The sequence below is a fragment of the Oryctolagus cuniculus genome, chromosome 9 (assembly GCF_964237555.1).
Source record: "Oryctolagus cuniculus chromosome 9, mOryCun1.1, whole genome shotgun sequence".
Classification (NCBI taxonomy): Eukaryota; Metazoa; Chordata; class Mammalia; order Lagomorpha; family Leporidae; genus Oryctolagus; species Oryctolagus cuniculus.
In genome coordinates this window covers 64,649,495-64,664,876 of record NC_091440.1, presented here as the reverse complement: position 1 = coordinate 64,664,876, position 15,382 = coordinate 64,649,495, and the positions used below count along the sequence as shown (strand labels likewise).

At 47.1% G+C, this 15,382-nt stretch overlaps 1 protein-coding gene across 5 annotated transcripts in view; it reads left to right on the top strand.

The window, feature by feature from the left end:
• ERICH6B (glutamate rich 6B) overlaps positions 1-15,382 on the top strand; it is a 73,971-nt gene that overhangs the window by 46,099 nt on the left and 12,490 nt on the right. For 4 of the 5 annotated variants that reach the window (XM_008259992.4, XM_051850048.2, XM_051850047.2 and 1 more), the window contains 3 exons: positions 7,468-7,604; positions 9,810-9,871; positions 14,841-14,998. The exons of the other annotated variant lie outside the window; for it this stretch is intronic. In XM_008259992.4, coding sequence (XP_008258214.2) covers positions 7,468-7,604; positions 9,810-9,871; positions 14,841-14,998 — 357 coding nt within the window. The remainder of the gene's footprint in view (positions 1-7,467; positions 7,605-9,809; positions 9,872-14,840; positions 14,999-15,382) is intronic. 5 annotated transcript variants of the gene reach the window in all.

The following is a 15,382-nucleotide window of genomic DNA, read 5'->3' as shown; positions in this document are numbered from 1 at the left end:
AGTGGAGCAGCTGAGTCTCGAACCGGCACCCATATGGGATGCTGGCGCTTCAGGCCAGGGCAGTAACCCACTGCGCCACAGCGCCAGCCCGGCAGCTATAGTTTTAAGAGGTCCACATCAGGTCATATGGGACCAGAAGCAAGCCCTATATGGCATTCCAAGCCCCTACTTGAGTACCTTGCTACTAATATGAACAAATAGCCACCAAGATTGCTTTTGAAAACTGGAACAGGAAAAAGAAAACTCTTAATAGTATCTAGATGTCAAGGCAGATGATTTTTGCAGAAATCCTATATAAAAAGCAAGGCATGGCTTAACACCCTGGATACCATATTAAAAAAAAAGAGGCCTAGAAGTCGCTGAACAGTGGAGAGGAGAAGGTGGACTGCCTGGGAACTCCAGAACCAAGAAAGGAACAGCATGGGAGGGATTACCCTGGGCTTTGTTTGCTTGGTTTGGTTTTTTGACTCTTATGTCCCAGATTGAGTGCTGGAAAAGACAGCAACCCCCAAACTGCAACAAGCACAGATAAGAAAAGCCCACCGTCTCTAACGGGGCGATCTGGTGAAAGAGGAAACCTTGGACAATAACCTGTGCTCCCAGCAAGCACCGCAACCCAGAGCAGCACACATCTCCCCCAGCTCTGCGGTCCTCTGACCTCACGCCCTGCAGGGGGACCCAGACATAGTGCTGGACATCCAGCGGGCATCCTCTTCTCTGCTGCGCTCCCAACTAGAGACGAGAAGCGAAGTCAGAACAGTTGAAATAACCCTGCGTGTGCCTTGTATGGTACGGGTTGAGCATCACTCATCCAGAAGCCCGAAATTCAAAGTCTGAAACTTTTTGAGCACCGACATGACGCCACATGTGGAGAAGTCCGCACTTGACCTCATGTGACAGGTCACAGTCAAAACACAGGATCACAAAAAAATCCCGTATATCCTTACTTCCAGGTGATGTGGTGACATGTACAAGGTATAGACAGAACATAAACGAATTTTGTGTTTAGAGTTGAGTCTCTTCAACAAGGTATCTCATTTCATGAGGGTACTCCACAAGTTCACAGAAAATGAAATTCAAAGATAAGTTTGGTGCAAAAACATTTTAAATCCATGCATTTTTTTTCATAAAATGCACTTTCTATGACCACGACATTTTTGAAGAACTTTCATATATACAAATATCCCCTACTTCAAGAAACTCTTTTATTTTTTATTTATTTGACAGATAAAGTTATAGACAGTGAAAGAGAGACAGAGAGAAAGGTCTTCCTTCCGTTGGTTCACTCCCCAAATGGCTGCTATGGCCAGCACTGCGTAGATCCAAAGCCAGAAGCCAGGTGCCTCTTCCTGGTCTCCCATGCAGGTGCAGGGGCCCAAGCACTTGGGCCATCCTCCACTGCCTTCCCGGGCCACAGCAGAGAGCTGGACTGCAAGAGGAGCAACCTGGACTAGAACCTGCGCCCATAAGGGATGCTGGCGCCTCAGGCGGAGGATTAACCAAGTGAGCCACAGTGCCAGCCCCTTCTAGAGACTCTTAACTCTGAAACACTCGCAAGCATTTCAGAGTAGGAACACTCAATCAGTATTGTCTTTAAAGCAAAACTTTTATTCTGTTTTGTAAATACACCATATGAACATTTTGCCTGCTTTGGCAGCCTGGTAGCCCTAATTTCCTGTGTCAACTTACCTCTAAGACTTAGAACTCAGGTTGGTGGAGATGAGAGCACTATTAATTATTAGATTTGCAGGTACTAACTATGGGTAATTACAACATAATTGCTTGTATCCCTGCAACCCAAAATTAGACAGAGGTATTTTTCTAAACTCCCATCAGGAAAGGCAAAAAAAATTAGCTTTAGAAAAAAAACTTTTAATTGGGAAAATTTCTGGCCTCTCTTCCTAGGTAGCCCTCAATTACTTACCCTTACCTTCCGCATTTGCTTCTCTGCAGCTCTGTATTAATAAGATTTGCATTTCAAATGCTGAAATAGTACATTGAAGGGAGAAAAAGATTGCTTGAACTTGGCTTTATAGTATTGAATTTATTAAGACAGGGAAGTAAACTCAGGTATTTTAGAAAGATTTTTCAACTAGAGTTGAAAACCTCAAGGAATTGATTTAATTAGACTTTTAAATTATTCAGAAACCTTCAGAGCTGTGTGTGTTGAGGTTTTCCCTTATCAGGCAGTGCCGCACTCCCAGGCAGCACACCCTCCCTGTGGCTGTGTGAGGTTCTGGAAGAGCGGGGTCCATTCAGGAACATTCCAGAGAGTTCTACAGGACAGGCAGGTTGAGCACGTACGCACCTGTCACCAGCACCTCCCCACCCCATGGCTTTGTCACAAAAGGGCTCTCAGCAGAGGGTGTGACGCATCCAATTTGTTTCTTTCTTTATTTAATTCAGTCCTTGCTTTTGATTTGTGAAGCTACAATAAGCACAAGATTTTTAAATATGGAAACAGTAAATAAGGCTAGAAAATACATGTTTCAAGTCTCCAACTCCTTATGTCCCAGAAATAACTATTCTATACTGCTTTCTATAGATCCTTCTGGAAATTTTAATACCTCTATAAACTTACATATCTTTAAAAACATGCACAGCCATAAATGAGATCACAATATTCACAGTATACATAATTTGCTTTCTCTTAATAACATATTTGGAAAATCTTTGTTATTCCATTGTATCCTGTACTGTAATTTAACTCGCACCCTCTGAACAGATACTTAAGTTGCCTGCCAGTTCTTTATACACACACACACACACACACACACACACACTCATATATTGCATTGAATTGTTCACATAAATGCAAATGTAGCTAAAGAATAAATTCCTGGCACTTGAACCTGAATCCAAAGGTATCTGCAACTTTAACTCAAAAGGTATGGATAAACTCTCCCCCACCATCCCAGTTAGGTGTGCCATTTTCCTATCCCCACCAAGAGAGATGAGAGGACTTCCTTCTTCATATCCTCACCAAAAAAGGATCCTCAATTCTGGCCCTTCTGATGGGATAAACATCATCATTTCTCCGTGATGTCTCCTGCATCACCTTCATTGTGAAAGTTGTTGGGCGGGGCCGGCGCCGTGGCTCACTTGGTTAATCCTCCGCCTGCGGCGCCAGCATCCCATATGGGCGCCGGGTTCTAGTCCTGGTTGCTCCTCTTGCAGTCCAGCTCTCTGCTGTAGCCCGGGAGGGCAGTGGAGGATGGACTAGGTGCTTGGGTGCCTGCACCCGCGTGGGAGATCAGGAAGAAGCACCTGGCTCCTGGCTTCGTATCAGCGCAGCAGCCAGCCGTGGCAGCCATTTGGGGAGTGAACCAACGGAAGGAAGACCTTTCTCTCTGTCTCTCTACCTGTAAAAAAAAAAAAAAAGTTGTTTGGGATTTTTCACATCTGTTGGTCATGTGTGTGTGTCTCTCTATGAATGGTTATCCTGTATCCTTTCTCTGCTCTTTCATTAAGCTGCTATATTTGTTTTTCAGTACTATAATGAGATAATTGAGGCAGGCTAACTTTATACAGAAAAGAGGTTTGTTTAGTCCACAGTTTTGGAGGGTCAATGTCCAAAATCAGGTGGCCCCACTGGTGCAGACTGGTAGATGGTGTCACAATAGAAGGTGCACTTGTGGGAGAATGAAATCACAACCTTAAGACTGGACCCTACAATCCCTGTCTCCCAACAACACCACCCTGGGACCAAGTTTCCAACATAGGAGCTCTGGAGGGTCAAATTCAAACTAATCCAAATCACAGCAGCTGCTTATTTCTCTTTCCTTCTGTTTTTCCAGGGCTTTTATATATTGAAAAATGTAGTCATTTTTCTGATATACATGTTGTAAATTTTCCCCTGGTTTGTGTTTTTTTTTTATGTTTATTTTCTCATTTGCAAGGCAAAGTGACAAAGAAGGAGACCTGGGTGGGGGTGTGGGGGTGGCGAGAGGGAGAGAAATCTTCCATCTGCAGGTTCCTTCCCCAGATGTCCACAACAGCCTGGGCTATGCCAGGCCAAAGCCAGGATAACAGGAACTCCACCCAGGTCTCTCACAAAGATGGCAGAGTCTCAAGTACCTAAGCCATCATCTGCTGTTTCCCAGGCACATTAGCAGGGAACTGGATCGAAGTGGAGCAGCCAGGACTCAAGCCAGAACTTCAACATGGAGTTCGAGTATTCCAAGCAAGATCATGCCCCACCACGCCAACGGTGCCAGTCTGTATTTTATCCCGACTTCCTTTCTGGCAGTTTCCATGCCGTTGTCATTTTTAATTTTTAGGGAGTCTCATTTGCAAATCACTTTCTCTTACATGTTTATAAAGGTCTTTTCTTTCTCGTAGCCAAAACTTTATGGAGTTCCATTCATGTTTTCTTCTTGCTCTCTAAGTATCTCTTAAAATAGATAATATGGAATTATTTGGGGAAAATCTATGACAGGGAATCTAGCCAAAGTCCTCCCAAACACTGAGATTTTTTCACAGCAGAGGGATCAATTTTGCATTTTTAAGGTCACCACAATGGTTTTGTAGGTGATGGGTTGGGATAGGGGAGACGGGAGGCAAGAATGAATGATGGAACAAATGCATAAAGCCTAGTTGCTTAGGGCAGTGCCCTTACACCTGCCATGACGTAGGACCCATTTCTGCTCTGCAGCCTGAGAAACTAAAGAGAAGAGGGAAGGCACCTTTGTAGGCCAAGTTCAGTTTGGAACATACTAAGACCGGTAAGACACTGAGATAAAGTCCAGTTGAAAAGTAAAGTAATTCATTTAGGGTCTAGGAGAGAGCTCCTGGCTAATGATTTCTGAATGAGTTTACTAAAGCTGCTGTGATATGAACTGTGCCACGACAGGAGTGGCTTAAGCTGCAATGACGCACAGTTCTGAAGGCGGGAGTCTAAAATCAGGGTGTTGGAGGACTTGTTTCCTCCCAAGAACAGGGAAGTAAGGCTCTGGCCCAGGCCTCTCGCCTCGTTTTATAGATGGCATCTTCTCCCTATGCCATCTCACTGTGCATGCCTCTGGGTCCAAATGTCCCCTCTGTAAGCACACCAATCATACTGAATTAGGATCCACCCCAGCAACCTCATGTTAGCCTGATCAGCTCTATAAAGAACCTACTGCCAGACAAGGCCTAGGAATTAGGGCACTGAGATGCTAGGGATTAAAACTTCAATACATGAATTGAGGAGGCCATAATTCAAGCCATAAGAGAATCTTTAGCATGGAGTTGAAGCCTTGGGAGTAAAGGGGGTCCTAGAGCATCTTTTATCTGAATAAGATAATACTTCCTTACCCAACCCCAAATATGCCAGTGGTGGTGGTTAAGGTGCTACTTGGGCAGCCACATCCCATATTGGAGGGTCTGGTTTGAGTTCTGGCTCCACTCCTGGTTGCAACTTCCTGCTGACGGGCACCCTGGGAGGTGTAGCAATGCTTTAGGTACCTAGACTCCTGCCACTCATGCAGAACTGGATTGGGTCCCTGGCTCCTCTCTCTCCTCTCTTGTGTGTGTATGTATCACAAATAAATTTTTTAAATAAATTACTGAATTTTAATGCCTTAAAAAATACCAATATTACTTAGTTTTCCCAATAAGCCTAGGGGCTTTGGGTTTGCATAGAGCAAGGAGAAAGGGTTTGGGTCTGTTAAGGAGGCTCCAGGGGGAAAAAATGACAGAAGGGGGTGATATTGTGTCTTGTTTCTTTTTTAAAAAATATTTTTCTTATTTTTATTGGAAAGAGAGAGATAGAAAGGTCTTCCATCCACTGGTTCTCTCCCCAAATGGCCACAATGGCTGGAGCTGAGCCAAGCTGAAGCCAGGAGCTTCATCCAGGTCTCCCACGTGCACAGGAGCCCAAGGACTTGGGCCATCTTCTGCTGCTTTCCCAGGTGCATTAGCAGGGAGCTGGATCTGAAGTGGAGAGCCAGGACTTGAACCAGTGCCCACCAGTGCGATGCTGGTGTTGCAGGTGGTAGCTTAACCCATTATGCCATGATGCTGGCTTGGTGTCTTATTTCTTAAAAGCCACAGACTAGAGTTGAGCCCCCACAGTCAGGATGTAAAGGCTGTCACTTATGAAAACTAATCCTGACGTACATTGCGACACTTGGCACAAGCAGTACTGTCCCAGGATCTAGGTGACAAAGTGTCTGTGCCACATGGTCCCCAAAGGACTGGATGCTCAGGATCCTGAGGCAGCACCTGTGGCACATAAACCCTTCCTGTGATAGGCAGTTACACAGCTCAGCAAAGCAGAGCTGCACCAAGCAGCTCAGTAGGCAGCAGATGTGGTCAAATGGGGCCAGAACCGGAGACATGGAGTGAGTGCCACAAGATACCTGCAGCTGCAAAACTGCAAAGCTGTGTGGACGGAGGCCCTTTTGAGGGGAATAACAGAAACCATTTGGGCACAGACGAGGAAGAGAGAGCTTACACCCTCCTGTTTGGCTGGAAGCTAATGACCTATCCTTTAGCTACAGTGACAAGTCATCTGCTGTTTATAATTCACTGCCACTCACTTGTTTTCACCTCTGTGACATATTACGCATCAAAAACTTTGCTGTGAAAATTCTTTTGATTGCAAGGACCAGAGATTCACCCAGGAAGGGTCTCTAGGCATGGGAGACCTCATCACTGAGGTCCCCAATACACCTACACAATGATGAGGACCCCATAAGACGTCAAAGATGGCACATATGGCATAGCCTAGGTGGAACAAGAATCTCAACTGGAACCTCCCAGATGGGTCTTGCTGTCTGGTGGACCACAGTGGACATTATATTTTCTGGTGAGCAGAATACAGAATTCAAAGGAAACACAATGACAAAGGCAGATAGGCACTGCATCCCAAGGGATGGATCGTCAACAATGAGGAATTTAATGTCAGAAACTGACAGTGAGGGCCTTGACCCTGATCTGCCCTGAAGCCCTGAGTTGAGCGATGGGTCTCCCATGTAGGTGCAGGGACACAAACACTTGGACCATCTTCCACTTCCGCCATTAGCAGGGGACTCTAACCAGGGCTCATATGGAATGTCAGAGTCGTGCGTGGTGGAGTGATGGCTTTACTCTCTGCACCAAGTGCCAGCTGCTGAAGATTCACTCTTGACATCAAATAAACAAGCCACCACTGGGAGCTCAGCCTACAGAAAGCCTGTCACACTTCTTAAAGCATGCATGCATTTTTTTACCTTCTACAGCCATCTCCATCCACACCTGAAAAAAGAGGATACTTTTATGTTCTCAAAGGGTTGCTTGGTATTCTGAGGATAAAAAAGATTCTTGAGGGACCTGGGGGGCAAGAAGAGGGTCTGAGGATCGCAGACATGCTCTGGCCACCCAACTGTTCCCATTGTTTCCTAATAACACGCTGAAATGTCACCTGCCAACCCTGGGAGTCGGCAACGTGATTCATAAATCATTAACTCCCATTTCCTGGATGTTTCATTCTGCGGTCCTTTGTAGATGCTTAACAGCTCCTACCAGACAGTGTTTAGGATGATAATCAGGGAGATGACGGCTCTCAGCGAACTCGATGAGGATTTTGACATTCCCCTGACCAGGCTGCTGGAAAGCCGAAACAAAAAGAAGCTGAGAATGCTGTGAGTAGCCGGAGGGGTGGAACTATTTATTGGTCAGTGGGTCTGGGCAGGCCAGAGGAGGCAGCAGTCGAAGGCTAAATTGGGCCACCAGGGAATTGAGCCAAGCCAGCGCCAGGCAGGTCCCCTGTGTCAAAGAGCAGGCACAGGAGAGTGATCCAGCTGCCAGACCAAGATCAGAACTCAAGGGCAAGGGAGTCCTAAGCCTGAGAGGCGCAAGAGCAAAGGGAAGGGGGTGGGGGCAGAGGCTGGACAGTCTTGAAGGAACCATGAACTTCAAAAGTCCAGGGAGCAAGGCTTAAACCCCTGGGCTTTTAAAGGGGGGAGCAATGAAGTATCCAGATCCTGGACATCAGCTTAGCAAATTCCCTAGCTTCCTTCCAAGCTGGCTGGTGGTTTCCTCGTGGAGAAGGGAGTGCTGTGAGCTTCCTGAGTTGGGATCATGGTCAGAGTCCTATTCAGAGTGGGCATGACAAGGCTATTGCAGACCCATGGCTGGCACCAGGTCACAAACTGTTCCAGAACCAGGCTGTGCCTCCAGCCTATGGTGCATGACATGCTCTTGACCCAGCCTGGCTTTTTCTCTCATTTGTGGTCAGAAGCCTGAGAGAGCATGGTTGTATTTGGGCCTCCAGGGATCTTTTGCAGGTCCTCCAGCAGTGGCACCAGGCACAGGCTGTGGGGACAGAGCACCCTACCTAAATCCCTTGGGGGAGCCCAGCATTCACAAAGTCAGGAAGAGAAGGACTGTCATCAATTCCTGCTGTGGGGCAAGAGATCCCCAAGGCTTCCTTAGAAAACAGGAGGGGAAAACACACAGACTAGAAAGCACTAGGAACTTCCAAGCTTTGGGATCAGCAAAAACAAACATTACACAGCTTCTCCGTCAATCATCCTGCAAGCTCAGGTGCTCCTCCCTCCCCATCTTCCATGTCAGCCTGCAACACAGGCTCATTCTAACCTGACTGCTCTCGACAAGTACTTCCTGAGCACCAGCTCTGTGCTAATCCAGCTGGGACACAGCACTGTGTACCCATCATCTCTGCCACGGAGGAGCTCACTGGTAGGGATTCCACTAGCTTGTAAAGGTGGGCAAAAACAAGGAAAGAACAGTCTGCCATTCACTACAGAGCCTTGGCTGCCACTAGCTGGATCCCCTCCCTGGAATTTAACACTGGCCTGCACCCACTATCCTGTTCTCAGCCTGGAGGACAGGTCTCCAACCCTCCCTAGCCTTACTTTTTTCCACAGGTGCCAGTGGGCTTGGTAAATGCTTCCATTCCACTAAAAGTGTTTGCAAATAAAACCACTGCTATTTAGTACAAACAGGCCGTGAAAACCTTATTTCTGAGTTTCTCCTATTGCTGCTTACAATAGTAAACCAATGCCCTCTGCAAGGGGAAGCAATGCAGCTCTTCCCAGCAGAGGATGTTTGCTTCCTAGGGTTGCACAGGGTTAAATTATTTTGCTCTCCCTGAGGAAGCTGAGCTAAGAACTTAAAACTGTCATGTCAAAGGCCTCCTTTTCAGATCCAATTAAGCCTGGGAAGCTCACTCTTTCTGGGGCCCTCCCTTTCCAAGGGGCTCTGATCTGAGAATCAGAAAACACAGCTGCCCTAGAGACCCTGCTTACTTGCAAGTAGCACAGCTCCAGTCATTGAAGTGCCAGGTTAACTCGCTTTGTACACTGACATGAGCAGGATAAATGGCTCCATCACTTTGAAAGGCTGGACCTCAGTAAGGCTTTTTTGATAAGCTGTGACTGAGCCTATTTGCAAATATCCTACTGAAGGCAGAAAGACTTTGGGTGGCTCTGCCCAGTTCACAACAGTGCTGCTTTTCCAAGCCACTTCCAGAGGCAACCCTCACTGGGCTGTGGACAAGCCTTAGAAAATCAAGCTGCAATCAGACCTCGCGACTCTTCCCCTGGCCCCCAAAGTGACCCCTTCTGAATTCATTTTGAAGAGTTCTGGGATCAGGCCATGGGCCCAGGTTGAAGGTCAGGTACAGACTAGGCAGCAAGCACTGAATCAATGTCATGTGCCGTCCCTTTATTCCTGGACATTAACTGGGAGAAAGGCTGCATCAGACTCAGGCAGAACCACTGGCCCGAGTTCCCACCCATATGAAAAACTCAGCAGCCGCTAGACGATGCACACTGTGCATGAACTCAGCCTTGGCTTTGAAATGTGATCTGCCTTCCTTCTAGACTGAAGAAAAATTTTGAAAAATACAAGGAAGCAATTCTATGGATTCTGAGGAGAAGGGAAGGTAGGCACCATCCTCACACCTTCTGCCCATGGCTGCTTGTCTGTCTGCTGCCTCTCACTTCCTGCTGTGGTTCTGAAAGGGAGACAAACATGCCCATTAGCTCCCTTGAAGACCTACCGGGTTAGTAAAATACAGAGCAAGAAAGATACAGTCTAGGACCTCAACAGGCTTATGCCTTCTTGGGGAAAGACAAGAAAGTAGAGAATTACCACACAGAATAACTAAGCCAATGGACGGGACCACACAGGATGGGGTCTATCCTAGACTGGGGGGTGGGGGTGAGGGTGTTCTAGGAAGTTGATATTAATTGGAAAGAAACCACTCCCTTTGCCAGGAGACTGAAGGCATGTGGGGTCCATTTGTTAAAATTTGCCAAGCACAGGAGTTACAGAATACTTTTATGGATCTAATCATGAAAGGCTTGAGTCAAAAGGCTAAGGCATCAGGCTACTAAGTTGAGAAACTCAAAACCACAATAGGGAATACCTTTCAGATTACCAGATCCAACTAACACAGATGTGATGAAGCCCAGGGGACACGTCGCTCATCTCTGATGGTCTCAGATTCCCTCTCAAGAGTGTTCCCATCCCTAGCACCAATTCATGGCCCTCACCTCAACACTAGTTGCCTGCTAGGTCCTTTCACATACGTTAGGTTAGGTTTGATTCAAACAGACCCTCACACCATGCGAAGTAGGATAAAGAAGGAAAGACTAGGGTACTCCACTGGCACAACTAGTTAGCACACAGTACTTCTAAGGAAGCCTCAGACAGGCTAAGTGCCTCGCACCACACCCTAGCCCCAGACCTCTCAGGCCAAAGCCAGGTCTAGTCCCCCTGGCATATTCAATGAAGAACCAGAGGTTGATATGTGGGAAATATCCTCACCTGACCGACCACTCAAAGGATGGAGTCAGACTTGAGAGGTGCAGTTAAAGTGAGGATTTATGAATGGTCTTGCAAGATCAGGTGCTTGGTAGGCAGGCACACCAGGGGCGGGGATTACAGCAAGCTGTCGATTCCCTCGCATGCAGGTCCCTCCCCTGGTTCCTCGCTGGCTGAGTACTGCAGGATTACCCTCTTCCTGCACATCACCTACGTTTTATTATTTCCATCTGTTTTAGCTTTGCTAAGTTAGCCACTCCATTTGCTCAATACCCATCACTCCAGAACTTTCCAGCTGAACGTACTTGTAACTTTCTACACATCTGCAAACTGTTATGCTAGCTAGTTGTTAATAATTCTCTACTCACATCTGGACATCTTACTTTGAATATGAACCAGTTGTCTTTACTTCTCACAGGTGTGTCCAGAGAAGAAAATAGGGTGTCTGAGCCTAGGTCTCATGTCCTCATTAGCCTAAGGGGACAGGGCCTCCTCCAATTAGCAAAGTGGGGGTCCACCTCCCACTTAGACTCACACAATGGGTTACCCCAATATAAGGAGGGCAGTTCAGATTCTCAGATGCCAAAATCTCAACAGCGAATGTCTGCTTTACTAATTGTGCCACACTTGTCTCCTGCTGTGTTTCTGATGCCAGAGCTGTAGATGTCTGTATCTGTCTTTGGCACCTTGGGTAGGTACACAGTTGATGCTTAGTGTTCCTTAAACGGAAGGATATGTACGTGCAAGTATGATGCTTTTGTTCCTTTTGGGGAAATAAAGGTCTTTTAGGAGACTCTACTGTCATACGCTCAGAGAAGGAGTTCTAATTGGAGAATCACACCTGGTCTAATACACACAGCCAGATTCCTCCTGAGGTCTCCACCACCAGCCCCACCCACCCCCTGCTCCTCTAGAAGGTGTGGGTGCTTTATACAGTAACATTTTTCATGTTCGTGCTGTGGCCAGTCCCAAAGAAATCTCCAACTGCCTTTGCCATGCAAACTCATTTCCCCGCTGTCTCCAGTCCAGTCTGCCATGTTCCAGGCACACAGCCCCATGTCTTTGAAAACTCTTCATCCAAACCAAGGCCAATATCATGTACTTTAACCTACAAGGTCTCCTGGGGCTCCGCATTGCGAGGGGCTCTGTGCGGTTTAAAGCTCTCCCATCCCTGTCTTGAAACTGTTACTGATTTCAGAGAGAGAGGCTCTATATTTCCATTCAGCGCTAGGCTCCTGGTATTATGCAGCCCTTGTATTCAGACCTCAAGTCCGGTGAGATGAAGCAGAACATTGCAGTGTGTATCATGAATCATCAATCATCAACATGCAAAGGTCTTTTTGGAGAAGGACACAGATACACTGGCCTTCTACCAGGTGGCAAGCACCTTGCATTCATTATCGTACAGTAAACACCCAGGACACTATAGGCAGCGCCATCCTATTTTAAGAAATATAGGACTCATCACCTTCATCTCTCCCCTGGAATTCTAGTCTCCCTGACTCCCATCTTTTTGTCTCTCAGTCCTTTCTCATTCTTAACATTGTTTTCAGTATAAAATCTTAAAATCTCTGCCTCAGCCCTCTGTTGCCTCCAAGAAAACGCCCATATGCCTCATATGGCTTAGAAGGCTCTCAATTCCTCCACAGCCACATTGGGTTTTTTTGTCCTTCCTTGAATGAACCAAGTGTCCCATGCCACAGGGCCTTTGTATGTACTGCTCCTTCTGCCTACAACACTCTTGGCTCTGACAGCCTGTGGGTGACTTCACACTTCATTCAGGGCTCTGCTGAAATGCTACCTTCTCAAAAATACTTTCCCTGGTCAACCTTTGCAAGCCAGCGCTCACATGTGTTCACAGACACACACACACACGATAAAGTTTACTGCGTGAGCAAATGAACCAATAATCTAACCCAGCCTACCATTCCTGAACCATCTCCATTGATCCATTCCAACCTCCCCTTCCACATGCTGGGGCTCTTCCAAACCTGGTTACTTTCTCTCCCAGGAGCTCTCTCTCATGATAGATACCCTGGCCTCCTTGGCTTACCTGAGCTCCCCCTAACCTAGATGCTAGGTGAGCTGCGGCTCCTCCTCCCCACCAGGAAATCCTGGGTGACACCGCAGCCACAATTCCTCTCCATGCCTCTGGCCCCTGCAGCTCCCACTGTTGTGTCCAACACCTTTTTTTAAATTTTTATTTATTTGAAAGGCAAAGTTACAGTCAGAGAGAGACAGATCCTCCATCCGCTGGTTCACTCCCCATATGCCCACAATGGCCAGGACTCAGTCAGGCTGAAGCCATGATCCAGGAGCTTCTTTCAGGTGTCCCACATGGGTGCAGGGGCCCAAGGACTTGGACCGTCCTCTACTGCTTTCCCAGGCCATAGCAGAGAGCTGGATCGGAAGTGGAGCAGCCGGGACTAGAACCAGCGCCCGTATAGGATACCTGTATCACAGGCGGTGGCTTTACCTGCTACGCCACAGAGCCAGCCCCATTCAACATGTATCATGGGCACTGGGAACGGGTTCTGCCCTGCTGCTGCCCTTGCCAGTAGAATCCCAAACCTCAACTGTTACACGAATGGACAAAATTGAAGGTAGAAAGAAACTTGTTGTGGTGATAAAAGCTAAGTTGAATGCTTTTTAAAAATTAAGAAAAATAGCTTTTAAAAACCACTTTGAAGGCTGGCGCTAAGACTCACTAGGCTAATCCTCTGCCTTTAGTGCCGGCACCCTGGGTTCTAGTCCTGGTCAGGGCGCCGGATTCTGTCCCAGTTGCCCCTCTTCCAGGCCAGCTCTCTGCTGTGGCCTGAAAAGGCAGTGGAGGATGGCCCAGGTGCTTGGGCCCTGCACCCGCATGGGAGACCAGGAGAAGCACGCGCTGGCTGCAGCGGCCATTGTAGGGTGAACCAACAGAAAAGGAAGACCTTTCTCTCTGTCTCTCTCTCACTAACTCTGCCTGTAAAAACAACAACAACAACAACAAAAAAAAAAAAAAAAAAAAAAAAAAAAAAAAAAAAAACACTTTGAAGGAGCTAGCTAGCACCATGCCATAGCAGGTAAAGCAAAGCCACTGCCTGCAGTCCTAGCATCCCATATGGGCACCGATTTGAGTCCCAGCTGCTCCACTTCCAGTTCAGCTCTCTGCTTATGGCCTGGGAAAGCAGTGAAAGATGGTCCAAGTGCTCGGGCCCCTGTAACCGTGTGAGAGACCCAGAAGAAGCTCCTGGCTCCTGGCTTTGGATTGGCCTAGCTCAGGCCATTGCAGCCATTTAGGGGAGTGAACCAGTGGATGGAAGATCTCTCTCTCTTTCTCTCCCTCTCTCTCTCTCTCTCTCTGCCTCTGCCTCTCTGTAACTCTGCCTTTCAAATAAATAAATAAATATTTTTTAAAAAATAAAAACCACTTTGAATTAGATGTGGACTAAACAGACACAAAAGATTATAGAATGTAAAATTCTTAAAACACTGTACGATTCTGAAACTCAAGACTGTTTAGAAACTGGCAACACTGAGGATGCTAAGCCATAAATGGTGGCTATGGCTTGAGAAAGACACCATCCCGGAGCCCCGGTCCTCAGGCCACACACAAAGGAAAGATTCTGTCCTCGATTTTAAGTGACCTGTTAACACACATTCATATTTCAAGTGAAAACAACATACCTGAGGTGTAAAATGCACTTCCTTTTTTTAACCTCTCCCCACTCACATATTTTGAATCCGCAGCCACACGTTTGTCCAGTGAGCACTCCGCTCAGGACGTAGTTGGTAGAGTGGTGTGTCACTTCCGCATGCCCTCACGTCTGGACCAGGTGGTCTTCAACACTGTATCCAGAATAGAGCTGGGCTGGCACATCTCAGGCTCCTGATACATGTGTGTTGAATGAATGAGAAAGCAGCTGGAATTTCAACCCTTGCATTTCCCACTTCCAAGGCCTTGCTCTTCCTCCTATTCGGGAGCCTTCCTGACATGGCCGGGGTGTGTGTGTGTGTGTGTGTGTGTGTGGCCGCTCTCCCGAGCCCTCACACTCTTACTCAATCCAATCACTGGACTGAATGTTCGCTCCATCATTACACAGCAAGTCAGAGGGCAGCAGAAACGTCCACTTTCACATTTTCCCTGTCGGCTCCAAAAGCACTTGAGCAGCCTAAGGAAGAAGTCACAGCACAACCTGTTGTTCCCGTTCGTCGTAAGAAACTAGAAGTTGACCCAGAATGGATAAAGCAGAAGACACAGGTAAGTGGGGCGGGTGCGCTGGTGTTTTCCCTTAGCACAGGGAGACACAGGCACCCCCCTCAGAGAGCCAACAGGACCAACACACAGTGTGAACACAAACAGGACAATGTACCCAATGTACAGGGAGACACCTCAGCATGCAGGTTATCAATGCCTGGGGTTTTTACTGGGGTTTATTGAGATTCTTCTGCCTTGTAAGGCCTGTCTTAGGCATCCGGATTGGGAAGCAAATATGCGTTATAATATATAGATCCCTCCCTTAATAAACTAGAGCCTACCTCAAAAGTCAGCTACACAGAGTTGGTAGTACACCCATAGGAGGGAATTTTTAAACATTTTTTATTTGAAAGGCAGAGTTAGAGAGGGATACAGAGAGAGAGAGAG